At 38.2% G+C, this 27,654-nt stretch overlaps 1 protein-coding gene across 2 annotated transcripts in view; it reads right to left on the reverse strand.

Annotated features, from left to right (window-relative positions):
- The window catches only part of vldlr (very low density lipoprotein receptor), a 63,199-nt gene that overhangs the window by 19,711 nt on the left and 15,834 nt on the right, over positions 1-27,654 (reverse strand). For both annotated transcript variants that reach the window (XM_022744485.1, XM_022744486.1), the window contains exons 3-12: positions 26,881-27,003; positions 14,864-14,986; positions 12,487-12,695; positions 9,270-9,432; positions 8,326-8,448; positions 7,322-7,444; positions 5,282-5,401; positions 3,004-3,129; positions 1,126-1,297; positions 85-309 (exon numbers count right to left, since the gene is read on the reverse strand). In XM_022744485.1, the coding sequence (XP_022600206.1) occupies positions 85-309; positions 1,126-1,297; positions 3,004-3,129; positions 5,282-5,401; positions 7,322-7,444; positions 8,326-8,448; positions 9,270-9,432; positions 12,487-12,695; positions 14,864-14,986; positions 26,881-27,003 (1,507 nt within the window). The remainder of the gene's footprint in view (positions 1-84; positions 310-1,125; positions 1,298-3,003; positions 3,130-5,281; positions 5,402-7,321; positions 7,445-8,325; positions 8,449-9,269; positions 9,433-12,486; positions 12,696-14,863; positions 14,987-26,880; positions 27,004-27,654) is intronic.

A 27,654-nucleotide genomic window follows, 5' to 3' on the forward strand; every position in this document is an offset into this window, starting at 1 on the left:
CACACACATTTGTAAATATTGCATTGTCAATAGGCGATACAAGGCTTTCATCTGACATCATCAAAACCCAAGCTTTCCACGCACCCAGACAATGGATCCACAGCGATGGACGCCGGTTCTTTAAGGCCTCTGCTGAACAGGACCTTCTGTTTGGTTCCGTTGAAGTTGGCTACAGAAATGGTTTTGGTGCTGAGATCAGACCAGTACATGTTCTTATAAATCCAGTCCACGGCGATTCCCACTGGAGTCTGGACGTTGTCTATCACTTTGTTGTGGGTGCCAACGTCCCCTCGTTTGTCCAGCACGGTGCTGTGAGGACGTAAAGAACAGAGACAATGCCACTTAAATGCAAATTGAACTGTCAAACATATTAATCTAAACTTCAAAATTTCAATATCTCCATTGCCAATAATTCATAAAATAGGTGTTTTCTAGAAAAAACTTGGAGACCTTGGCCACACAAGAAATTGGATGTAGGGCCGCTCCTAATATTCTAGATTCAAATAGTCTCCAAAGAGTGCCACAAGTAAAATATCCATCAATTTAATTATCACATGACCACATTAGTTCCATTAATTCTTCCTGTTTTAGTTTCCACAGAACTATGTGGGGCAAAGTCTTAACAACAGATCTTGTCTCAAAATAGTCCAAAGGTCTGAAACATCCAACTTGGCGTTTAACAACATGGACGTCTCTGATAATTTCAGGAAAATAAGGATGCCTCACATCAGCCAAATCCATTGTAAATTTATTGTAACTAATTCTAAATTTAATGGATATAGTGCTCTATTGTTAATACACAGTATTTTAGGTCATCACATGAAGGAAATTTTTCCATCGCTGCAATGGCCTTTTTATATCATGAACATGGTATAAGCGTTATCATGTTATGTTAGCATTAATTTTGAAGGACAGCTAAGACTGACCCGTGAAGTGAAAAATTAAATGAGGAATGATGTTATGGATAGAGACACAGCACTAGTGATGCTAAAAAAAAAAGTCTTGTGCAAAGTCTTGAGCAAACCTGAATGTAACTATGGAATCGTATTGAACTGTCAAATTTTCCAGTCCTGAACTGTTCTGCTGTGTTCCTTTGCATGCTTCTGTGTGTTGGGTGTAAAATACCTATATATGGCCTTCTGGCCCAGGTCAGCCCAGAAGATCATCTGCTGGTCAAAGTCTGCATCCAGAGCCACCGTGTTCCTCTGCTGCTCCACAATCTGAGTGTACTCCTTCCTCTCCAGACCCAGACGACGGATGTCACGGCGGTTAGTAAAGATCAGGCAGGGCTCTTTACCTGAAGACACGAAACTCTTTGTTAAATGAGGAGCAGAAGCTGAACGTTGATCTGACAGCTCATCTCTTTAAAATGTGGCTCAGGTTTCTCTGTGCCACTTACTGATGCTGGACACTGCAATCTCTGATTGATCTGGCCTTATTAAATGTTTAAAACATGCTGTTAAAAGTGTGTGGCCTCTTTTCTATTATTCACCCAGAATCGATATGGTTATGGTATGACAGAAGAGGAATTATAATTTAAAGAAGGGTTTATAAGATCTGTTGCTAATTTATTTGGAAAAAAGAACATGCTTAACGATACAGTGATGGTCTTTGTCAACGAGCAACAAAAAGTCTTTTCATTGCAGGGACAATAGCACATGATCACCAGTCTAGAGACAGATATCTGCATCTCCAGCTGAGCAACAACTCCTGAGCCTTTTTGATCATATTTGAGAGAGTTATCTTTTAGTGGCAAATTCTTGAAGAAGGTCTATTTCTAGATCTTGAGATTATTTTAGTATTTGCCTCTTATTTTTCCAGCTGCTGTCACTGAAAGAGGAGGTGGAGTGTTTTTGTTCAGATTTACAATTGTAATTCAAAAACTTCAGTGTGTATGAGGCCAGTAGCTCTCATCCTGTCAGATGGATTGTCAAAAAAGGCATTTATTATCCTTATTAATTAGATAGTGGTAGTGGAGGTAGAGAGATTATAGGAAATGAGGAGGAGAGATGCAACAGAGGTCCTCAACTGAACTCAACAAATTTAATTGACAATGGCTCTGTTATTTAGCTTATTTAAATGTAATACAGATCTTTTTCATGTCATCAGTTACATGTGTATTTTTTCTGCTATGTTTTGAAGAAGGTCTATTTATTGACATTTTTCTCCATAACAAATTCTTATTAAATGAAAATGAAATGCTGAACATAATTTTGTCTCTGCAGGACCCCTCTCTTACAGAAATACTTTTGAACATTTTCAACAGCCTGGAAAACACATTTCTTTTTGTGGTGTTATTTAAAAAGTAACGATTAGGACAGTCTATATGAAAAATGAAATCCAGGGGGTAGCCCAGGAAAAGTGGCTCATAAATGTTCTTTTAAAAAAAAAAAATCAAAAATCAAGATTCAGCACACATTTAAGGAAAGAGGAGAAATTTTGATTTTGTCATTTTCCAGGATTTGTTGATGAATGGAAGAACTGCATTATACTCTCAATTACTGGTTCAGTCACTTCACCAATCTAAAACTGCAGTCTAATACAACAGCATTGCAATAAATTTATGAAAGTCACAATGTTCAGTTTTGTTGGAAACTAGTTTACATTTGGTCTACCATCATTGGTAAATGGGGACAAAATATTTGAAATCAGTATGACTCAATACAGTTGAAAAGCACCACAAACTACAGCCTCCAAAATGACCACACACCTAAATCAACACCTCTCTAAAAAAACTATTAGACTTTAGAGTCAAGTCAAGCCCGGACAGTGGTTTGGTTGAAGTGAAGCTCGCTGCAGTGCTCCTGAATGATTAAGGAAATCTTAAAAATACAGTGCGTGTTTGCACAGTATGATTCTACTGTATTTTGAGTTTTCTTGAGAAGAGACCAAGTGAAAAAGCCTGAGACAAAAAGAAAGAAAATAACAGTACTAGTTCACCACAGTGCATCTTTAAGGTTGAGGGGTGATGATATTGTACTGTGTTCCCAGCTGTTGACTCACCAACAGCCTTGCAGACTCCAGTGGTTGGATCCATCTGGTAGCCGTTGTGGCATTCACACTTGTATCCTCCCTTCAGGTTGATGCAGATCTGACTGCAGATGCCGGGATTCAGGCACTCATTGATGTCTGCATACAGAGAGAGGGAGATGAAGAGAAGGAGGAGGGGGTGGGGCAGAGGAAAACAGCTGGTATCTGACATGTTTAATTAATCAGCTCGACTGAATGCTTCAATCTGGGTAATCAGATGTTTGTACTCGGCTCTGCTGCAACAAAAGGTTGAAAACCTGTCTGCACAAAAAAAATATACTATACTTTGTGTTTTTGAAAACAATTACTTTTCTGAAACAATCCTATGATTCTTACTCAACTGATGTGAGCTTAAGGGGGCACAAAATGAAAATTCAACCTAGCTTTAATTGCTGTTGATGTTTTGCCAGAATGTTCTCATCAGAATTAAAAGTAAATATTCTGATGTTTTCATGGAGTTTAGCTGTGATTTTACATCCGGGAGTAGATTAAGCACCACTGTGCGACCAGTGGGGTTCATTCTAGATGGGATTATACACATTTTCCAATATCCAAAGCAGCGTTTGAGGCCAAGATTGGCTCCATAACAAAACTGTCGGCTCAGTGCCTCCTGAACATAACAGAGAATTTCAGCTTTTAGAAAAAAAAAGAAAAAAAGATTACAACACAGCCGATCACATTACACACTAAACCCTTCAGAGGCCAGAAGTGCTCAATAAGCATATGTACCAGCTATAACTCACACAACCAGCCTACTGATGTCTGACCCAGCCTGTTGGATTAGTGATTTCTTAGAAAGACAAATGTAGTGAAGCATCTTCCCTCAGAGTGTTGAACAAAAATCCATACATACTTATTAAGTTGAATGTAAAAGAGCAAATAAGTCAATGTTTTATTTTCAAACCATGCAAGTAAATAACCTGATTTTGGATTCATTTTGAGAGCTGTGAAGTCTGAAGCTGACCATTTTCACAGATCTACTTTTCAAGATTGAGGTTTAAAGCTCCCATATTGTAGGAAGTGAGACTTCCATGTCTCTTGATTATAAAGCAGATCTATATACAGTGGCAAAGTATGAGAACCCTTGGAATTAAATGGTGTTCTGCATTAATTGGTGATAAAATGTGATCTGATCTTCATCTAAGTTACAAGTACAGACAAAAAATGTGCTGAAGCTAATAGGACACAAACAATACTTATAATTAGTCACGTCTTTTTTTGAATACAACCATTAATATTCACAGTGCTGGTACATGAAAGTAAAAAATCTGGTTGAACAAACAAGCTCTTTCTGTAGCTACTGATCAGACCTGTCCAATCACTTGGATCATTTGGGTAATGAACATATTGACACACCTGGAAACAGGACAGGACCTGATCTGATTAGACTGAATGTTATTGGGTCTCTGGTTGGATCTCAGTTACTAGGAACTCAGAGGACACATACAGACTTTGGGCCTTTAGCCTTAAGATCATTTTCTCATTGTTATTATAAAATCAGCAGCTTGTTGGAAATATGTCCTTATACTAGTCATGCTTTCCTGTTTGCTTACATGCACAGGAAATCATTATGACTCTGGTAATTGACTGAATAATTACAGTGCTGATGTCCAGTTACTTCAATTCAACTGTGTCTATGCCAATTACTTTATGTTGTTTCTTTGAGATGTTTCCTACAGTTTGATAATTGGCATGTGAGTTAGTGAATCCAGTCTAGTCACGAATAAGAGTCCTCAATAGAGATTTAATAAATATATAGCAGATTTCAGGCAAACACTTGGAGAAACCAAATCCACAAGGTTGGACGGCAGGTCTAGGTGGGCTGTGCTGGGGGCTGTGACTGCTATCCTCTGGTTATTTTTTTTCTCCAAAATTAATTTATCCCTGTTGGGTTCAGGGGCTCAATTTCACATAAGGTCCAAAATTTTAATGTTTGTGAATGTCGTGAAAATGAAAAATGGCTTCATCCATTCTTGAAGTATGAGGTAAATTCTGACTTTCGTGTATGTATAATTAAAAGAGCGATCCACCTATTTAGCATTGCACCTCTGTAAAACATGCAACCTCAAAAATCGATGCAGCACTTGAGGCAATTTATCAGACACAATTCATCTACAGACACAAAAGCCTTAATACAACTGCTGGTAAACAATGCTAACTAGTAAAATGATGTGTGTTTTCACAAAATCTAATTTTACATTTACAGCCGCCTGTAGCGATCCAAAATGGCTCTTCTGTAAAGGCCACTTACCTCCACAGGTCTTGTGGTCAATGAGCTGCAGTCCAGGTGTGCAGTCACACTCAAAGCCAATTACCATGTCCTTGCAGATGTGAGAGCAGCCTCCGTTATTCAGGAGACACTCGTTTAGATCTGCAGCACATGAAAGAAAAGAAAGATCAAACACAGATCAACCTGGATATAAACTGATGCTGATACAGTAGGTCCAGTATGAATCTTCTACTACTGAAAAAGGTACATTTTTGACACACAGCAGAGATTATGTGACATAATTGTGACAATATTATTCTTATTCAGTGTAGTTAATACATCACTGGTAACCAGGATGGGTGTAACCGGGTTATCTTGATTGAGTTTCCCCACAGCAGTGTACGGAGCATAGTTTACTTTATTTTGCTTAAAAGGTCTAGCTTACTCCAGATGTCTTGGCTCTTTACCCTGTTGCCAAGACACCCTCTGAAAGGAAACTAATTAGTCCGTTTGAACAAGACGTCTCATTCTTTCAGTCATTACATGAACCTCGAAGACAGGTGAGAGGTAGAAAGAGTGTACATAAAAAAAGCTGTCTGTTCAAAGTTGCACTTGGACAGCAAGCTCCACAATACAAGACAGAAAGTTTAGAATTTGACTCCATCTCCTCTAATGAAGAAAGAACAAGAACAGACCTTTTCCTTTTGACACCCTGGCAGTTGGTTTGTTGTTTTTATTGGATAATATACAAAAGATACACAGCTTCACAGTGCAGTACCCTACTCCCTATGTTCTTTGATAACAGAAAATGTCTCCTTCTCTTCATTCAACAAAGCAGGCAGAGCGCCAACTGCACAACATTACACTTGAAAATAAAAAGAATAACGCTCAGATTTTTGGAGTTCTTTCAGCCATTAAATTGATTATTCACATGATACGTCAAGATATGTCAATCTTTTTCTCTGATTGAACTGTAGACCAGTTTGGACTTGGATGTTTCGTATTCTGATTGTGGAAAGCATCATCACTTCTGGCCAAGTCCTTTGATCCATGAAAGAGAATTATTTAGAACTGAACTGCAGGACACATTAAAGCTGCATGAGCTGGGATTCATGTAAAAATCCACATATTATCAGCATAAATGTGCAAAAGAGAGAGAAATTGCATGTAGTTTGACCCTGTTTGTCTCTGGCACCTTTCTGCCCTCAGAGCAACACATTGGAGATTGTCTCCTGAACCGTGACCTGTTTAGAGAAATCTAAGTGTTGGAGCTTATTTCTTCTTTTTTTTTTTTGCTTTGGTGTAAAGCATCTGCTTTATATGGAATCAGAAATGTGGAAGCAGTTTAAATATTTCTAGCTCAAACAGTTTCATGTCACCGACATTTAGGGCTGCCAGCTGGGGAATCGCTACAAGACTTTATAACAAGTGACATTTAGTGATTACAGTAGACACATACTGTGGGTTATTCCCAGGTCATACTACAAGATAACTCATATTAACACTGATTCTAACGCAAATATCATAAATACACAAAAATCAAACATGCTGATTAATCCTCATGTGTTCTTCCACTCAGATGTGAATATCTTAAGTATCCGACGTGTCGTCTACATCTTTCCTGCGTAAGCACACCACTCGGAATCTCTTCAACTTTCCCACATTTGCCAAAGAAATAGTTCAAGTACATACAACAGGAAAATGGGGGGTTACATTATAATCAATACAAATATGCCATTGTGCTCAGAAAATCGCCAAGTGAGGTGTCTTCCCTTTGAGGACAATCTTTGGTTTAGAGTTAACATTACTCTGCACTTGAGCTGTGCCTGCTGCTGTGATCAGCAGGCTACAGCTCAGTGATGATGTTGGTGAAAACTTTGGACAGTTCAAATATGAGTTAATTTTCCTCCACACAAACTTGACATTATATAACATCAATAAGACTGACAGAAAAAGCTGAAACTTTGCCAAGTTCAGATTTGGGGGAGATCTGCTCTATCTTACAGTCTTCAAAATAAGTAAAAATGGACAAATTACTTTAGATAAGCATGAAGAAATTTTTTTTATTTTTTTATTACTCACTGCATTCCTTGATGGGCTCATCACTCCAGTCGGGACAGTCTCGGGCCTTGTTGCACACTTTGCTCATCTCGATACACTCACCGCTGCGACACTTGAATTTCTCTGGCCCGTGACACTGAGTCACTGTGGAGAGATGCATAGAATTTTACTTGTGAAGAGCCATTACTGCTTACACACACTTTATTATTTACCTGTAATACCTCCCTACAGTAACTTCTTTGTTCTGACTTGTACAGAGCCAGGCTAGCAGTTTCCAGTCTTTACGCTAAGCTAATTTCCTCCTGGATCTATCCTCTTATTTAACACAATTGAGTGGTATCGATCTTTTCTTCTCACTCTTGCTAAGAAAGCAAACAACCACATTTTGAGCAATGCCAAACTATTACTTGATAGATTCATTAAAGCTTCACAACCTTTAAACTCCATACGGACTTCAGCAAGTGAGACTGTAGACTATCTAAAGGCTTGTGTGTGAGAAAACAAGCTGCTATAATCATAGAAACGTAAAAAAAGCTCTGCTCAGTCTAATCCTTCAGTTTGTGTTAAAAACTAAAAAAAGGAAAATTTCTTTCTTATGTCTGAGTGAGAATCTGCCACAAACTCATCAATCTTTAAAATCTCCAAAGCCATGTTTTTGTTCTACTGGTGCAAAAACAAAGTAAGGAAACAAAATAACCAGCAGTTTTTTTTCGGTACATTTATATCTTGGATGAGCACAAAAATAAAAATCAATCACAACACCCTGCATTGCTTTGTGAATGCACAACCTGAAGTGGATTATAATTTGTATTTTTTTGGTAAAAAATACATCTAGAAAATATGCAAAGACCATTTATATGTCCACAGCATCTACACTGACAACACACACACAGGAAGCCTGAGGTCAAATGTCAAAAACAAAAATTAAAATATAATTAAAAAATAAAGCCTTGCCACCCAACAATGGCCTCAGGATAATTAACAAAAGCAATCTGTAAAGCTGTACACACACACAAAGCACATACTGTTTTTGCAGTTGACTTCATCTGATCCGTCGGTGCAGTCTCTGACACCGTTACATTGTCTGCTGCCCAGGATGCAGTTTCCATCATCACATTTGAACTGATCTGGTCCACAGGTACGTACAGCTGCCAAGGATGCATACGTGCACACACAGACACACACACAGTGTTACACAGTTACAAAGTTCTGCTGAAACAATTTATCAATTAGCTGATCACCAGAATCAAACAAACAGCAATTTTTAATAATCAATCAATCTTCCAAACGTCTAAGATGTGAGGACTTGATGCTTTTCTGTCTGTTTTGCACTGTGGTTCTGATAAAACAAAATAAAGTCATCAGCTTTGGTTCTTATAATTTGTGACGAGACTAATGACTGTATCCTTATCACTAGATTAATTTAGAAATAACTGAACAGATGTGAGGGGACTTTCCCTATTTACATCTATTCTCTTTCAGTTAGTCGATATTCTTTGATTCAAGGAATGTCTGTACTCAGGTCATTCACATGTCATTTACTATTAAACAATAGTTCACGGTCTGTTTCTAGGAGAGCTGTGAAGGTAGTGATAAAGTAGACAGCCATAACAAACAGCCAGTGTCTCTGTGTCTCATGGTCTCTTAATGGGACAGAGGTAATGTGGCTCTACAATGCAAGTTAAGAAGGATTCTGGGTCTACATATGTCATTACTGGTTTACGTGTCAACTATACCGCTCATCACTCTTCTCCTTGATGCATCGAGCATCAGTTTAATGATGCTGCTTAAATCATCTGACTGATCATCATCAACTGATCTTTATTGTGATGTCTTATTGAGGACAATAGCCGTGTATTTACATGTTTCAGCTGAAAACATCCATCTGTCCGCTGCTGTAACTAAAATGAATGTGATTATTAAAATGCTACATGTTTAATGTGTGATTGGTCAGTTGTGCTGTACATACGACAGTTGGCTTCATCGCTGCCATCCTTGCAGTCGGGGTCTCCATCACACCTCCACTTCTTGTGAATACACTCTCCTGAACGGCACTGCATCTCACTGGACGAACATTTGGCCGGCGGCGTCGGGTGACGGCCGCAACGAGACGGAGACTCATCTGACTGGTCCTGCAGGAGAGAGAGGGAGGACCAGAGATGTTTTAAAGAGAAAGGATTCGATCAAGCGTCTCCTAAAAAGAGTTACTGCTCACAAATTACTTTTGATGGGGAAACTGATATTATCTGTAATGTATCTGTAAATGTCATGAGAGAATATGAACATGTAAATGCTCCACGGGGTTTTGGCAAACTTTCAGTTTGTGAAAGCGGTTCCATTTGCTGTTCACTCACCGTCATCAACACTTCCTCTCTTGTAGCCGTTTCCCGGCAGGGAGCTCACAGTTACCTTAAAACTTTTTAAGACTAGTTAGTTTGGAAAATGAGCCTTCAAATTCAGAGAAGGTGAGATGTTTGGATCTGGGATTATCTCATATGTGCACACACTTTTACAAAGTGCAAGTGTGTGCATGTATGTAAACGCTTGTATTTTCATTTTTGAAAACAAATCTATAAATGTTAATGCACAGGCTGATGACATATGATATGATGATATAACAGGCTGATGGCTGTAGCTTTAAATTTATTGTATAGGCATGAGTGGTATCAATTTGCTCATGTGACTTCAGCAAGAAAGCAAAACAACTATCAACTATGGTTTAATGGATTTTTTTCAACCTGGCAGTTTTCTTCATTTTTATAATAATGTAGACATTTGGGAAACTGACTCAGACCAGCTTTACATTCAACCACTTAAAGACAGAAAGTAGTTCCTTGGAGACCCCTGTAGCTGTTGTGCTAAACTGAGTAGCTGCTGTAGAGCAACAAGCCACAACTCGAGTATTTACAAGATCATACAGCTGCAGTGAATCATTTACTTTAGCAGACAGGAAATTTGCAGACACAGACCACCTCCTTCAATTTATACCAATTCTCTAGAATACATGCAAGCTAAGAAACCAGCATGCATGCAAGATCATACAGCAGATCATGCAGCCAACAAGTTGACCAGGAAATAGATTTGCTACACTATAACGTTTCCTGAGGGGACGGCTTTCTGTGTTTAGAGAGAGTCATAAAACCCATATAGACAAATATCAACTATTCTAGGACTTCATGATACAATATCTGCCATTTCAAGAGTTTTCAAGGATTTGGACTGACATCAGCCACTGAAGAAAACAGAAGATGTCATTAACAGAGAATCCAAACAAAGACACATCATAGCCAGTCCACACCATTTGACAGGTGATCAGGGGGCTGTGCAGGGAGCAGATGACAGAGCAGAGAGCATTTAGCGCTCAGATCTCACAGATGATTACCACTTTATTTAAAATTAAAACTGGGCACGCAGAGAGAAAGGGATCAAGAGGAGCAGTGGGAAGAGTTTCTCACACTTTCATCATCTCAGAGAGTCACTGGCTCATGCGGGAGCAGATTAATGGACTGTGTGAAAGTGTTGTGTGTGTGTCTGCAGTTCCATTACTGTTTAACAATGACGCAGGACTGGCTGGGTGTGAGAGCAAGGGAGGGAATAACAATGACCTTCTCATTGGAGACAGCATTTTAAATACTTGTGGATGTGAGCGTTTGCATCAGTGTTTCATTTTCCTGCTGGGCCATCACAGTGATAACCGCACTGCCAATTAACAGGTATGCAGGAAAACGCCGACTCAGTGAAACTTGTTCTGCCATGTGTGAAAATGTGTTAAGAGTGTCTCTGTGTGTGTGTGTGTGTGTGTGTGTGTGTGTGTGTGTGTGTGTGTGTGTGTGTGTGTGTGTGTGTGTGTGTGTGTGTGTGTGTGTGTGTGTCCAGCGATATTACTCAGGCAGTTCATTATATTGAGGCCAGATCTACTAAAGCGAGGGAGAGTGTGTTTGTGTATGCTGCATGTATAACGTACTTTGTGATCAGTTTTATAATTTTATGTCATAACATTTATCTTTGACAAGTCCTGTATTAAACTGAAGTAATTTATAAGCTCAGTCTTTCTGCACATTGCTTTCCTTTGTTATTTTTTTTGTAACTAGATTTAAAATATTGAATAACTAGGACTCATTACAAGAAAGAGACAACCAGAAATTAACAGGTGGATGCTGAACCACTGTAGTGGAAAGTAAAGATGTTGAGGTCAGGAGGGAGCAGATGGTAATTTGGCTTCAACTCTCACAACATGTTTATTGTAAACTACTGAAAATAACTCTTCTACTCAGAAGGAAGGTTTTATATTTCACAGAAAGTAGTGGAAAGTGGAGAACAGCAGCCAGGACAAGTGGCTGTCTCTCACACGCACACATACATACGCACATGAAAAAGTCTGAATGATGCACCACACTGAACATAGTTTTTGTGGTAAAACAGAGGTCACCAGAGATAAGAGTCAAACTGCAAAGTGAGAATATTTAGAGCAAACCTTTTAGCAATGCATCATATTTGTTCTTCCTTAGCCACGATCACAACTTTGAAAATTTTGCAAAACTTTCTATAAAAAAAGGTGTATCCTCAGGCAGAGTCCGTTCATAAAACTAGAGGAGGAGACGGAGGCTTTGCCGTCAAGGGGTGTACAACCCTAGAAGCTCATCCTGATTTTACTTGAGTTGTTTTATTGAATTTGCATTTTAGCCGACTGGTAATTACTTCTATATAATCTTTCATCCCCTATGTTGAGGCAATTTCAAAATGTAAGCTAATGAGGATGTTGTCAATCATGGGCCAGTTTACTGAGGATATCATGGGAGGTTTTAATTTGAAGAGGTGCAATTCATGTCTAATATATAGTATACTGTAGAAGTGCCCCTTCCCCCTGCTCGTCAGTGACTTCCACTCCCAGATCTTCTTGCCATTTCACTCTAGTTTAATTAGGAATTATTGTAAGCCATCCAGTCAGGCTTCTCATACTACTGCTGCCATTAATCACTGCATGACTGAAATAAGAGGAAATGGCTGCGATTCATAAGGACCAGATCGAGGTCAACTAAAAATGACTTGACAAATTCCTGGTTCTGTCACTGTTGTCTGATGCTACAATAATGTAGTCTCCCTTTTAACCGTTTAACTACAACTTGTAATCTGCAGGACTGTCAGAGTGTGTGTGTATGTGTCATTTCATGGCATTTGTTTTTCACCTGGCAGTCAACGTCGTCGTCACACACCCAGCTGGCAGGGATGCACGATGAGTTCCCACACTGGAATTCACTGGGGCCGCAGGAGGATGGAGCGCACTCAACCTCATCCGAGCCGTCACCACAGTCATCCTCGCTGTTACACACAAAGTTCCGCGAGATGCAGCGGCCGCTGGCGCACGTGAACTCATTTGGAGCACAGGTAATGTTACCTGGAGGCAGTTAGTGGATGAAAAGAAAAGCATTTAATTACATCAAGCAAAAGGTCACAAAATCTGCAAAATCAACTGTTTTCTCACATCTAATTTAAAGAGTTAGTTACTCTCCAAATGGGAAACAGGTCACCTGAGACATTTACAACAGACTTTCATTTCCCACTGCTCATCTGACTTCTCAGATGTCCGTTTGTATCCTTGAATACAACACATACACAGTCCCACCGTAAACCAACGGCCAAGTATAATAATGGCCAATTTGTCCATGAAGCTTTTGCAAAGATCAGGGGACAGAAGAATGGAGACTGTTACAGCAGCAGATCAATGGCCATTAGTCCACATACTTTTTACAGCGTGAACATTACCTGTTACACTATACAAGTAATTATGATACTAGATTTATTGAGACCATGATTGTAACTTGTTTGGACTCCCCTGCTTTACTTGATAAGACACAACATGAGTGTTGGGAGGAGGGAGTGGGATATGTACATGACTGAAGGATCAGACAGTATACGATGGAAAGTGACAGATTGTAAGATTTTGTTTTACATGGGCCTGTGGCAGCTCACACCAAGAGCTGTGTGGGGTGTTTAGGTCACAGCCTGAAAACATGCATCACACTACACTGCAGTTAAACATCCTGGTACACAGTTCAAGGACAGAAGGGGCACAGATTTTATGTGAACAAACAAGAAAACAATTAACAAATGTTTCCTCCTCCCCCTCAGCAGCTGCTGTCACTGATTAGCATCTTTAGCCAGAGGGGACAGTGCTCTGCTGCTGCAGTGCTGCTTAAAATCTATATAGTGATGCACAGATACAATCTACAGAGCTGATGCAGCTCATAATACTCACTCAACATTGGCATGTTTTACATCAAACAACTGACATATTCATTGATAGTTAAGTGATTGTTGTAAGTGAATAAACGTCACCACCGATCGATGTTAACTCTGGAAATTCAATGCTAATCAGTAATCATGCCAATTATTACCTGATTTATTATGGTTAAAAATGGAGTGTGTTCGTGTGTGTTAAAATTTCCCTCATTAAAATTTACCAGCATGATACAGGCTGCTCCACGGTTTTCTGTCAGATGCAATTATCTTAGTTTGTCCAGGCAGAGCTTCATGCTCTACAGAAAAGACAGTTCATGTGTTTATGTTGTGCAGTGTGTAGGATAAACAGCTGGAAGTTTAGTAGTAATTGATACATATATCTATGAATGTGTCAGTGCTTGAATAAGGACAGCACTTCTGGAAGAAACAAAAAAAAAAAAGTAAAAGTGCATCTTTAAAAGCCACAGCAGTCCTGTGTGTTTGTGCAAATAATTGTCTGTCCTTGCACAATAGGAATCTGGCAGAGAGACATTACAGCACAGCTGCTGTTGAAAGGAGGCAGCAGTGTGAGTCCAGAATGATATAATCTGATATTCATTCAGTGAATCTGGTGCTAGCCTACAGGTAAGTTGGGTCATTGCAACAATTCTATTTCTACAGTCAAATTAAGATGCTAGCCTGCAAATTTCCAATAAAGGTGCCCACAACAGATTTTTTGTAGCTGCCAGTATCCAATGAACAAAAATGCTAATAGGCACGACATGCTTTCAGGCAACCCCTGTCAACTCAAGGTCAGAAAGTATCTCATCATCACATCGGCGGTCACCAAGTGTCTTTAAGTGCTCACTAATCACTGGTAAAACGCATAACATGATGTGAACAAGTGAAAAGCCACAGCAGGATGCAAATAATGAGAGCCAGACAAACTCCACTGGTTGTTCTTGATAGCAACCTTGTTTACTTTAATCATATCAACGTTAGATGGATATAAACTACGAGTGACACATCCCTTACTATTGACGTGGATACTACATTTACTTTGTTGTCAGTCATTTGACAGCATTTGTGCTTACAAATATTAATCTTTTCTACACATACACAAATTTGAATTTCTCATCTAGATTTATTAAACAGGTTTACAAAGGTTTATTTCTACAAACTTAATTATTTATGAACATCACTTTACAAGCTCAAAATCTTTTTGACCCTTCTATGAGCCCAAAATTTTACCTTGAAGAGTTAAAATTGTCACTGTAAATGCTGAGGCACAAATGTCGACACATATCTCTCCCATGTACAGTAGGTGTGTGTATGTCCACCTACCACAGTTGACCTCGTCCTCTCCATTGTCACAGTCCTTCTCTCCATCACATTTCCAGAAGATGGGGATACACTGAGTGGATCCTGCTCCGCAGCTAAACTCGTTCACACGACACGTCCTCATGTCTGCATGGACACAAACACAAAACACACCATCAGTATTGTGTTGATTAAATTATTGTTCTATCTCACAATGTTGGTTTTACTGTATTTTTGTTTGTTCTTAGATTAAACATTAACACAAATCAATTTGAGCAGCTTTGTACTATGTGATTTGGGCAGAAAGAAGACAGAATTCATTTTCATATTTAATAACATATTAGAGAAGCAAAATGGAGTGGACATGAAGTTCCATAAACTTGACCCAAAAAAAAAAAAAAGCCACCAATTTCATAATATTTTGGGGGCTGGTTGTTCCTTTTCTTTCCTCCAACATGTGGTTGTTAATTCTCAGTTCTCACACTACACCATACTTGATATTCACAGTAAAAAAATGTTTGAATCAATCACAGTACATCTTACAACCCTTACTGCAACATCCACATCACTTTGCTATATCACTGTTTAGTTTAAAGGTGTTTGATTTTATTTTGAAAGGGAAGTTCATCTGCATGTTTGGGACTTCAGGGCTACAATCAAACTTTTATTACCACTTCTGATTTAATGCCAAAGTGAAGCTGTGGGTTTTCTTTTTCTAATTTCTATTGACTAATATCAGATACAAGCCTGTAAATGTCAACTACATGTGCTGGAGAAACATACCTTACTAATGTGGGTTGATGTGTGATGCTTATGCGGAAGTCTAAAAAAAGAAAAAACTGAACCAACATGAACCAGTGTAATGATTTATGGTGTCATCCCACAGCTGCAGTGGCTCTACTTGTTGCCTTTTGAGTGCCTTTACCCCATGACAGCAGAGCCGAAAATAACAAGAGGACAGAACAAGGACACGGGATAACCGACTGTTTCAGCGCTGGAAATGGCGAAGAGCTTGTGGCAGAGTAACACTAATGCTGAGCTGGAAGATACCTGTCTCAAGAAAGAGGTTTCACTGAGGTATGATCGTGAACATTAAGTCCTCACTTCTGTTAACTCAATATCCTGACAACCAGAAAACTCTAATCGGTTACATAATCCAGTTTGCTGGGACATCAACAGCTGAGCTCTGGAAAATTGTATTTATACAACACTGTTGCTGTTTCCTTTATGTTTACAGTGTAAATATCCCCCCCCCTCCATTTTAATGCAAATCTAGTGATTTACATTAAAAGATTAGTAGATAAGTTTAGACACATTTCTTGTTCATGTTGTGAGTTTGATTTTATTAACATTTATTATTGTAAAAAGATTAGTTTTAGTATCATAATTATTATTATTATATAAATGTGCCAATTAAAAAATAAATAAATAAAAATAAAAGGGTAAATATCTGATATTCTGTCCAAATAAGGAGCATACCAACAGTTCATAAATATTAGTCACCTTAGGGTTAAACTCCAGGTGCATAACATGTGACTCACATTCTTCTTGCATCATTAGGAACCACTTTATAACTCAGCATACATATTCACCCAATAGTAGTTTCCATAAAATGAAAGCTTCAAGACCTGGTTTGCCCCGTGTTCTTCCACTGCAGAGGAAGATAACAAGCAGAGGAACATAAAACCAGACTGTACTGTGATAAGAGCTGCTCAGTGGAGCAGTAGTTGAAGGTGAATTCAGAAGTGGCTCCTATAGACCCATGAATTATTGGCTACGTGGATGTACTCCTGTTGATAAGTCAGGTGACAATATTCTACTGTGATTCTGAATTAATTTTCAACAGCAGCACTACACTCACTATAACTCATACTTAAAAGTATGACAAAATCTGGTCTGTGTATAAGACTTATCCTGTCTCTAACTTTATTGATCTTGTAATGATCTTTTCTCCGTACACCCGTCTGGCTTGATGCCAATACAATAACAGATTCTGTAACAATACAAAAAAATTCTTTAATGTCCTAGTTTGAGTGGGGATGGGAATTGAGAACTGGTTCCAGTTGAGAACTAGGGGTGTAAGAAAATATCGATACACTAAAATATTGCGATATTTCATGACGTGATACTGTATCAATTCTTTGAAGGGCTTTATCGATATTTTATCAGTAGTTTACTTGGTGACAGTGATTTTATGAAAGTGGTTTTGTGTTGTATTTAAGCCTTCGATTGCTAGTTGGCAGCAGGCATTCAGCCAGTTGACTCTCCCCCTCCTTCCACTCCTCTCACTAGACGAAAAGATCTCACCAGCGTAGAGTCCTTGGGCGCAGACAGAGCAGTGAGTGGGCAGCAAGTTCACATTTATGCAGGTTGAACAGGTGTATTGATAAAGTTTTGGCTTTTTACCATTTAAAAAAAAAAAAAAGGACAGGCAGGCTGCTGCATTTTCCACACAGAAATTTGATCAGAAATCATCAAGGGAATCAAAGAATCGGGCTGATAAGCAAAATCGATAATGGCACTGCTATCAATAAAATATTGTCAATTAACAATTCTTTTAACAAATTATGCATTGCCCAAAAACTGCCCAATCCATCAGTGTTAAATGATATTGCTCATATAAAATATGGTCTGAAGTTAGAAAACTTTACTGAAATGGAACAGATTAAAGAATAAGTAAAACAGCTAAAGAATCTGTCAAAAAAATGTATGTTAAGTTTCAACACGTCGCTTTTCAGCACTCATTACAAAACACAAATCAGTTGGTATTCAACGTATTGAGGTTCAATAACTAGTTTATTCCACTGATTGACAGTGAGTGGCCATAAAGTCCAAACAAATGTAATGTGGGAGCAAACAGCAGTGACGAAGGCTGTATTTACATTATTATAGAAAAAAAGCTTGTGTGCACACTTCCATTATTGTGTTTGGGGTGTGTTGCAACTGCCCTCAACTTAAGTATGTAACATATGTGCTTCGCCGAGTGGCACTACGCCAAATTTATTCAATGTTGACCCAAATTGTGCTCACAGGGCTGAAGGCTCCTGTTTGTTCAACAATCAAAGATGGCACAGAAATTGATAAGGATGCTCCTTCTAACTAACTTTACAACAAAATCATCAAATTAGGTCTAAATTAAGACCCAATATGTCAGACTGGATTTAGCTACCAAATCCCTTTAAAGTTACAGTGAAGACAAAGATGTTCTCCCAACAACAGAGTGAGCCTATGTAAACACAACACAGATGGTCAGCTAAAACCCAGGTCCTAACTTGAGTATGAATAGAGGGCTCAGACATCCTGGTGGTGTTTTCATGAATGTCTATGATCAGAAACTGAAGCTCACTTCCTTAATCCAACACTCTGACGCAAGAAAACTGACGTAAACACAACCGCAGCACAGCTCCTTCACACACAAACAGTCAGAAGTGTGCGCGCACACGCACACACACACTTTAGATTCCATTCCACTCTGCCAAGTCATGTGTAACAGCTGGTCAAACAGTACAGTGATATAACAGCTTTAGCAGCTGGCTTGACCTGCACGTACACCACTACAGCTATGACTGGAACTTAACACACCCTCTTAAACACACACACACACACACACACACACACACACACACACACACACACACACACACAAAACTGGAATCCTTAAAGACCTTCAGTTGCCCGACACACTTTTCCAAGTGCAAGTGGAAACATATACACAGGTTGGACCATTTAATCTGCATTAGAACTGCCCGGAGTGGCAAAGTTGGAAATTCTAAAGAGGGAAAGATCGAATGGCACAGCAGGACTTTCAGTCCTTCAAGTTCTCAGCAGGCAACTTCACTCATGTAGAATTTGACAAATGTGGATTAAAACCAAGGATAACATTAACAAGACATACATGTAAAAAGTAAAAATGGTAAACTAAGAAAAAAGTTTACCATTTTCTCAGCTGAGGCCATAATTAACTAAAAAGCCAAATGTTGTCTTCTTTAATACTACTGTACCACTGGGGGTGGTTAGTCAGAGATGTTCAACTCTTACATAATGGCTGTAATCAGTTAATGCTAGCAGTTTAAGCTATAACCAAAAATCTATTCCATCATTAGAATCAAAATTATTATGGTGTTTGTGTAAAATGGATGATGTGCAGCTTTCCAGTGTCACCATGTTGAAATATAGACAAATCTACTGGCTCCTGTCTTTTTGTGCTCCATAGCAAAATTACTGAAAGTGCAGACGTTTGGGTTGATGAGATGAAGGGTCAGATGAAGGTTTTGGGAAAGAATCACTTTTGTCCGTCCTCCACAGTCTGGGTGTAAAACTCCTAAGAACTAATTAAATCCTAACCAGCCATAAACCATCCTGTCATCAATCCATAATTTCTTGGAATCAGATGTACACAGCAGTTTTATACTAGATTGAACAAAATGAAATAATTTGATGGCAGTGAAATAAAGCGAAAATGACTTTAGTTTGGAAGCAGCTGATAAGAGCACAGCTGTGGTTTTGGCAGTTTGCAGGTGAAAACATCTAGCTGTCTATTAAAACTGGACTACATTTTTGTTTAAAAACAAAGTCTTCAAGGTCAATAACCTTTATTTTGACAGCATTTGGAAGACATTTTTTTCAATGTGCAACATGTCCTGCAGGATCTCCTGGACATATTTCTTGGCAAAAGCTGTTATAAAGAAAAAAAACAGACATAAATCTGTGTTTATGCCAAATTCTAACTCAGTCCTACTAAGGACTGTAGTGAATCAACTAAATCTTCTTCTCTAAACCATGATCTCAGTAATACTGGAAAAAGTTCCATTTTGCATTCATCCAATTTGTGAGGCCATATTATGTGGTGTAATATTAGTAGAGATATATTCAGAGTCACAGTTTAACAAAATAAAGACCTGATCCATAATAACATGCGCCCAACCGTTGCTATCCTTGCCCCCTTGGATCAGGGGAGTCCTGTGTGACATATTGTGGATCATACGAAGAAATTCTTCCACAAGGTTCAAGTTGAACTAAAGCTCCATTCATCATCTGGAGTGGAAACTACAGTTACAGAATAGTAATTCACTACTAATGCTACTTTAATATCCCACTGTTTAGGCTCATCCGGCAGCAGATTTTTTTGCACCTTACCCACTTTCTTTTGTCTTTCTTACACTGCAAAAACACAGTAGAGCCTTGGCAACACCACACAGCTAACAGCTTTGAATAACTCTGGTGTTTCATCAACTCCCCAAACAGCATCGCTCTCATTTTGGCAGAGAGCAGCACAGATCCCCATCCAAGAGTGCAGCAGGGATTTGCCCCGACTCTAAGATGTAGTGTTGTTTTCTTTTCTGCCAGAGGTAAAGAATTTATTTTTGTATTGTTTTCAGGTTTCAACCTGCTGTGTTGACACACTGCAGCAAAAACCAAAGAGGACTGCACTGTGAAAACGCAGAGCTGGAGTCTAACCCCGTTACGCACACCTGTGCTGCCCTGGCAAATATCACTTCACAAACACTGAGATGAAGTAAGGATAACTCCAAGGCTCTACTTCACATTCAGTGTCTGGCTCAAGAGTTTGTTGTAATATTTCTGTATTTGTTCATATTCTTTTTCATCCTATCCTCTTCTTTCTGGAAAGTCATGTTAGATTTCACAAAACAAAGTTCTTACTGAACCTTCCCAAAATCCCAAGACCTTCATATTAGTAAATATTCTTCACCAATATTTTCCAGAAAGAAAAAGTTATCTCTAGTAGGATATATCATTTAGTACTTCTATTTACAAAGTGGGTTCAGTTGTCAAGTCAAAAACTGTCACGAGTGGCAATAAATAAAAAGGATAAACCATATTCCAAAGGGTTTAAATGAAGACCCAGAATAACATAGTTAAATAGATATATTTTGTAGTATTGTGTAATGCTTCATTGATTTACTCAGAGCCAGACCCTCTACTTATCCTTTGTCAGTGTTTAGAGGAGTTTGTTGTCATGAGCTTATGTACAAAATATTGTTCAGGATTACGAAAAGTCTTGAACTTTCTTTGTGTGTACCTTAAGAGCAATTTTCACTTTTTATATTGTACAGTATAATCAACCTTTATAATGTCTTTAAGGATATTAATAATTTTCTATAGATATTGTCTATACTCAGTTAAGTTACAAATTCCATTCCCGTTGTGACCAGTGGCAGAAGGAACAGGTTTTCAGCGAGTCCTCTCTCTCCCTGAATGGTCACACCTATGTCTTCTCCAGTGCCCCATTTGCAAACAGTTTGCCTCACCTCCCACCTTCCTTACACCCCTGCTGCCTCTCTGAGCTCCTTTCCTGTTGCTCTTCGCTGTAATTCTACTCCTTCTCAGATCAGATTGGTGATTCTGAGGCAGCCTTAAATGATCATAATCTTTTCAGAAATTGAATTTGAAACAGAATTGAGAGAGCGGTGGGGTGGCCATTTATGTCAAATAGGTTTTTTTCTGTTTATATTCTACATGCTGTTTAAGTGCCCAAATTGTGGGTCTAATAATTCCATTGTATTCACTGGGATTTATAAACCTCCTTCAGCTGAAACTAGGTCTACTAATATTTGGCAGAGTCACTCTCTAGGTATACTAACTGGGAAATGATAGTCTTGGCAGATTTTAACATTGATTGGTCGACTAATGCTTCTGGTTATTTAACACTGATTAATTGACTAATGCTTCTGATTATTTAAAAGGAGGCTTCCTCTAGCCTTGATTTATCTCAACTGATCAATGAGTCCACCAGGCCTAATCTAAAGAACCTTTGAAGATCTTCTCTAATTGACAAATTTTTATAGCAGGCGTGACAAAATCATTGCAAGTGATGTTTTCAACTTAGTGATCATTGTCCTATTGTGGAACACGCAGCTGAAGACCTTCATCACAAATTGTAAGGAATTATTTACCTCCAACAGTGACATTCATCTTACATCCAGAATTCTTGATGTTGAATAAGCTTTAGATTTGTTTTTACAAAATCATTCCTTTCTCTCATGAATGACCATGCACCTCTTAAAAGGATCAGAGTGAAAAATAGATCGAGCCCAGAGTTTAATCCTGAACTATCACCCTTATTCTTGTCAACAAACAACATCTTTCTGCTCTATAACTGCTGAGCAAATAACTTGCATTTTTAACCTTTCTATTTCTACTGGTTTTACTCCCAGAGCTTGGAAAACCGCTTACGTTGTTCCCTTGCAAAAGGGAGTAATCCAAATAACTATAGAAACAATATTCATATTGTTCTATTTAGCTACAACTCTAGAGTAACTTTAAATAATCAACTCAAGGAATTTATCACCACAAACTCTGTTCTGAGCTGACGTCAATTTGGGTTCAGGCCTATGTTCCAGCCATCTCTTTAGTTGCGAATGACATTGCCAATGCCTTAGATGAGAAAAAGACATTGTGCTGCCATCTTTGCGGTCCTCTCCAAGGCATATCACGCAGTTCATCATTCTTTGCATCTACATATTTGAGGTAATGTTGATTTTAGTTTTAGATTTTTAGTCTGATCAGCAGCAGACCGTGAACTTGGGAACTATTCGCTCAGAGTTTATATCAATAAATAAGCATGCTCCACAAGGTTCAGTTCTAGTTCCAGTTCTTTTTACAATTTATATCAATAACAGTTCCACTGCCATGCGCAGATGATACAATATTGTATGTCGACTCTGTTCAGCTACAGTGCACTGAAAATATGCAGACCCCTTCACTTTTTGTAATGTTGCAGCCTTATACTAAAATAAAAAATAAAAAAAAGACATTTTCACCCACATCAATCTATATTCAATATCACATAATGACCAAGTGAAAAGAATTTTAAACTTTATAAATTAAAATGAAAAACTGAAATATCACATTGAATGCAATGTATCCGTGGAAAGCCTGCAACATTCCTTTCACGGTCTCCATCCAATACAAGTGTAGTGAATGCACATGAAACCAAGTTATGTTATTCTCTAGAGCTAGAGATTATGGTAGCAAAATCTTTCATGTCTCTACAGGACAAGGATTCAGTATTGAAAGAGTTACAGAATATAAATACCTTAGTATTTGGATAGATGACAAATTCACATTTAAATATCCTGAAGACAATCTTGTCAAGAAATTACTTTTCTTTGCTTTGGAGGAAAAGGATTGTTAAAGTCGTATTTCTCTCTGTGAAGGATTACAGTGATATAATTTATAGGCATGTCTCTGTCTCCACTCTTAAACCCTTGGATGCTTCTTATCACACTGCCCCTTGGGTTTATTACTGGTGCTGTTTATAGACCTCATCATTGCATCCTGTATGAAAAAGTTAGGTGGTGTTCTCTGTCTGAAAGACATGATAACATGTATTCATTTATCTACAAGGATCTTAATGGGAAGCTGCCATCTTATATCAGCTCTGTAATAGACTGGTGCTCTGGGCCATATCAAACTCAGTGTAATGAGTGGCCTTTACTGCAAATCCCTCAAGTCTGTACTGAGCTTGGACAATTTGCCTGAAATGCCTTCCAAAGCATCCTAAAAATGTATTCTTTCATAACCCTTGGTCAATTTAAATTCATGATTACAAAACATATGTCTTCTGTTTGTACCCCTTTTAACAAATTTTCCTTTCGTATATGTATCCTGTATCTCTAATTAGTTGTACTTGTATATACTTGTTTTAATTGACCAATCTTCTTTCACCTTGCAGCTTTTATCTTTTTAAGTCATTTAAACTGTTACTTGTGTCACTGTAAATAAGATGATTTAAATAGAAGACATTATAGTATGTTGCTATGGTTTCATTTCAAATTGCTGTGAGCTCATCCAGGTGATAAAGATTTCTATCTTGTTGCAAAGACTCACAGTAAAGCTTAAGTACCAAAGGAAAAAAGTACTTTATGACTAAAATCGGATTTGATAAACAGCTGCTGAGAGTTTGTTCACTGCTAAGACATGGAAAAAAAAAAAAAAAAAAAAAAAAAAAAAAAAAAGAGGTGCTAAATGTCTCGTCAACCCTCCAGCAAGCCTGTTTCTGCACTTCATGGTACCTTGCTGTCTTGATGCTGGGAATAGACCTGAGGTTCATCATTGACTTTATTGACTTTCAGGATGATTTCAGGAAGCACAGCAAACATCAAACCAACAAGTGTTTGATGAAGCGTCTTCGTCTTTCCTCTGATGTTTATCTCTGTAGCTGAGGAGACGCCAAAGTCCATTTGTCTTTACGCCGGCACAGTGAAGGCAGCGCAGATGAGATTCTCATTAAAAAGCGACTTCAGTATAAACACTTTCTATCATCCTTAATCTCTTTGATTCCAACAAGCACCTCAGTGAGACCTCACATCACAGTTATACCATTTAAAGCTCAGCAGCTCTCTTTAGTTCCACTTAAACAACTTATTTATTTGACAGGGCCACTCACAGGGGAGCCCCCCTCCCTGCTTCTAAGTGCCTCAATGAATTTGTGCAGCAGTTTGAGATACTGTTAAAAACAGCACAGTCTCTACAACGCACTCTGATAGTTCAAAATGACATTTGTAAAACTGCAAAGCTGTTTGTTAAGCAGACTTAGAGTAATTAACCATGTGTCTTAAAATGTTAAATGTTACAAAACTGCTGCAGTACAAGTTAAAGTCCTGTGATCAAAACTTTACTGCAAAATATACTTAAAAGGTAAATGTAATTATGCAGAAAGGCACCTTTCATACCTTTTCATTATATGGTGAATTATTTTGTAGCATTACTGATTTGTAGTTTAACAGAATACACCTATATCAGAAGGTACAGCTTACTAGCTTTTTTTCTGTGATTACTGTGTAATGCTCTTAATAAAGTCTGAAAAACATGAATTGTCTAATCATAAATAGTCATTTATTGCTAACACTGAACCAAAGATTGTTCACCTCCAGCCTCTCCGGTTTATCCTGGACAAACAATAGAAACCTGATAGGATGTATTAATATGCTGCCCACTATTAGTAAAAGTGGGATGACTTCTGTATAAAGGCTCCTTGTGTCTGTCATCGTCCCACAGCAGCAGTCACCAATACAAAACCAGTACACACTCAGAACAATTAGCCTACATTTTACTCACCATTATATTCACTACATATCAGTGACACAACGATGTGAGCCTAAATAGGTTGGATAAACTGTTTTTAGGTCAGTTTGTACTTGCTGTTTATTGCTTTAGCCTGAACCTGTACACTTCACAGCAGTTAGAGTCGTAATAAAGGCTGCTCACACTGTCTGACCTCCTGGGGGACACATGTACAAGCCCTGGTTTCATACGTTAATGTTCATTATGTTCTGCCTTGTTGTTAATCTGCATTTATGTGCTTTGTTGCTCTGCAAACCTATGAATTAACCTATTTGTTCAAAGTAATTTATGAATAACAGAGTGAGTAGCAGGGCTGTGTATGGCAGTGTTCTCTCAGGTGGCACATACAGCAGGAATAATAATCAATCATGCAGCATGCAATGTATTAACCAGACACTAAAAAGACTGAAGTTCTGGGGCTCAGTCACCTGACTGCTAACTGTGTATCACATCTACAAAAGTGTATTATAAAGCCTTTAAACACATTCCCACACAATATTGATTTTTAGAGGTAATTACTTGAACCACTTTTAATGGCTTAAAAATATAAAGATAAGATATATATATATATATATGTGTGTGTGTGTGTGTGTGTGTGTGTCTCAGAGGTCCATTGTTAATCTATTAAAGACATGTCAATGAGCCACACTGGAGCACTGGATGACATGTTCCTTCATTACCAGGACAACAGACACTGAAACCACATAATCCCACATACATTTCCTTGCTACCGTCAAGACTCACTAGACCACAAAATGTCTATTAATCTGCCACTAAAAATAGTCCACATCAAATGGACATTTACTTTGTTTGCATAAAGTTTCTTAAAAACTATAGTGCCCAGTTGTTTTAGGATTTTGCTGAGTCTTAAAAAGTGAGGGGGATGCATGGCACACACAGGGTAACAGGGTAATTAGTCAGAAAATATTGACATGGACTAACATCACCGGCTTTGGTCTTTTCTTGTAAAATTATTAACAATAAAAATATATAATGATGCCAGCCTCAACCTTTAAGAACACGCACACAGCACAGTCTCTTGCACAACCTGAATGAGGGGCACGCAAACAGGGCCAGTAAAGAGAAAGACATGGACGCTAAAAGTTTTTTCAAAGGCCACAGGTCACTCCACTGAGTGAATCAATATGCTGCACACACCTCTACAATGAAATAAGATTTTACTCATTTGAAACGGTAAAAAAACAAATAAATTTGAAAATCACTCTATGGCTATCAATGTTGATATTGTGGTGGACTGCCAGAAATAAATCAAAGTACGGGAAACACTGGCGCTCAAAACTTAAATAGTTGGAAATAATCTCTTAAGGAAATTAAGGCTATAATAATACTTTGATAGTTTCATGCTTTACAAAAGGTTCTCCTTTGAAAGCTGACTGGCAAGTTCCTAGTCTCTAGATTTCTTAGATTTTTTCCCAATGCATTGATGATTGCTTCCTGTGTTGCGCACCACATTAGGACTGTACCAGCCAGCAGCTCACAATAAGCACAGCAAAGAGTACAGTGAGGACTGAGTAACTTAGCAGTAGTTACTCATTAAACCTGTGTTTTTCATCAGATAATCAAAAGCTAAAATCCTATGCAAAATAACTGACTAAAATGAAAAAAAAATATTCATTGTAATCTGATGCTTAAAGAAGACAAAATGTTTTCATTGATTAAAACTAAACTAAAATGGTTGTGGTTTTCTTTGGCTAAAATAAGACTAAATTGTCCAGTTTTGCAGTTGACTAAATATAAATAATAATATAATATACAATTATAATATAAAAACTATCAAGGATATTGGACACAGAACCAAGACTATGACTAAATTGACAAAAATAAATAAATACAGAGTGGACAAAATTAACATTACTTCCATCAACACATTCCTGGAACAAAATCTGACTTGGTGTCAGTGTGAAGTTCGTCAGAGAGGAAACCTATCTACTCACGGCAGATTTCTAAGCTCTCGTCTGACCCGTCCTCACAGTCCGGCTCCCCATCACAGTGCCACCTCTTCGGGACACACTGGCCGTTCTGACACACAAAGTCCACCTCTGCACAAGTCTTTTTAACTGGAGTGGGAGAGAAAAGAGATGATTTATTATAGAGGAGAGGAGAGAGAGACACACACACAGGCTCCATGTTCTTTAATGAAACATCTCACATTAAAGAAAAATGCATGAATAATAGGAGGGGAAGAAGAGAAAGACCAAAGCCATGTTCAGACACCTAATGAATATGAATCGCAGTACACCCAACCCAAGATTCTTTCTTTCACAGATAGAATGGTTATGAGTTTACAATTTCTTGCCTCCTGATTAAGAAAAGCACAAACTCAACATTTGCATTGAAATTGCTTTTAAAATTATCCTCTGGAGATTTGTCTGCTGCATTTATTTTTCATCAAAGGGGGAAGATGGCAAGAACAAAAACATTTCTTCACATTTCTGTGATTTCATTTCAGGATGAAGTGAAATCACAAGTGAAGAAGGGAAAAACCATTCTTGAACATAAAGGAAAATGCTAATGGACTGTACATATATAGAGCTCTTCTAGTCGCATCGAACAGTTAAAGCACTTTACACTACAAGCAACGTTCACCCATTCACATACACATTCATAAAGAGCTCTTTCTAACCATACTGTGCTTTTTCTTTGGGGTTTGGTGTCTTGCCCAAGGACACTTCAACATGCAGACTGGAGGAGCCAGGAATCAACCCACC

This window comes from Seriola dumerili, unplaced genomic scaffold (assembly GCF_002260705.1).
Source record: "Seriola dumerili isolate Sdu_G_001 unplaced genomic scaffold, Sdu_1.0 BDQW01000081.1, whole genome shotgun sequence".
NCBI classification, from domain to species: Eukaryota; Metazoa; Chordata; class Actinopteri; order Carangiformes; family Carangidae; genus Seriola; species Seriola dumerili.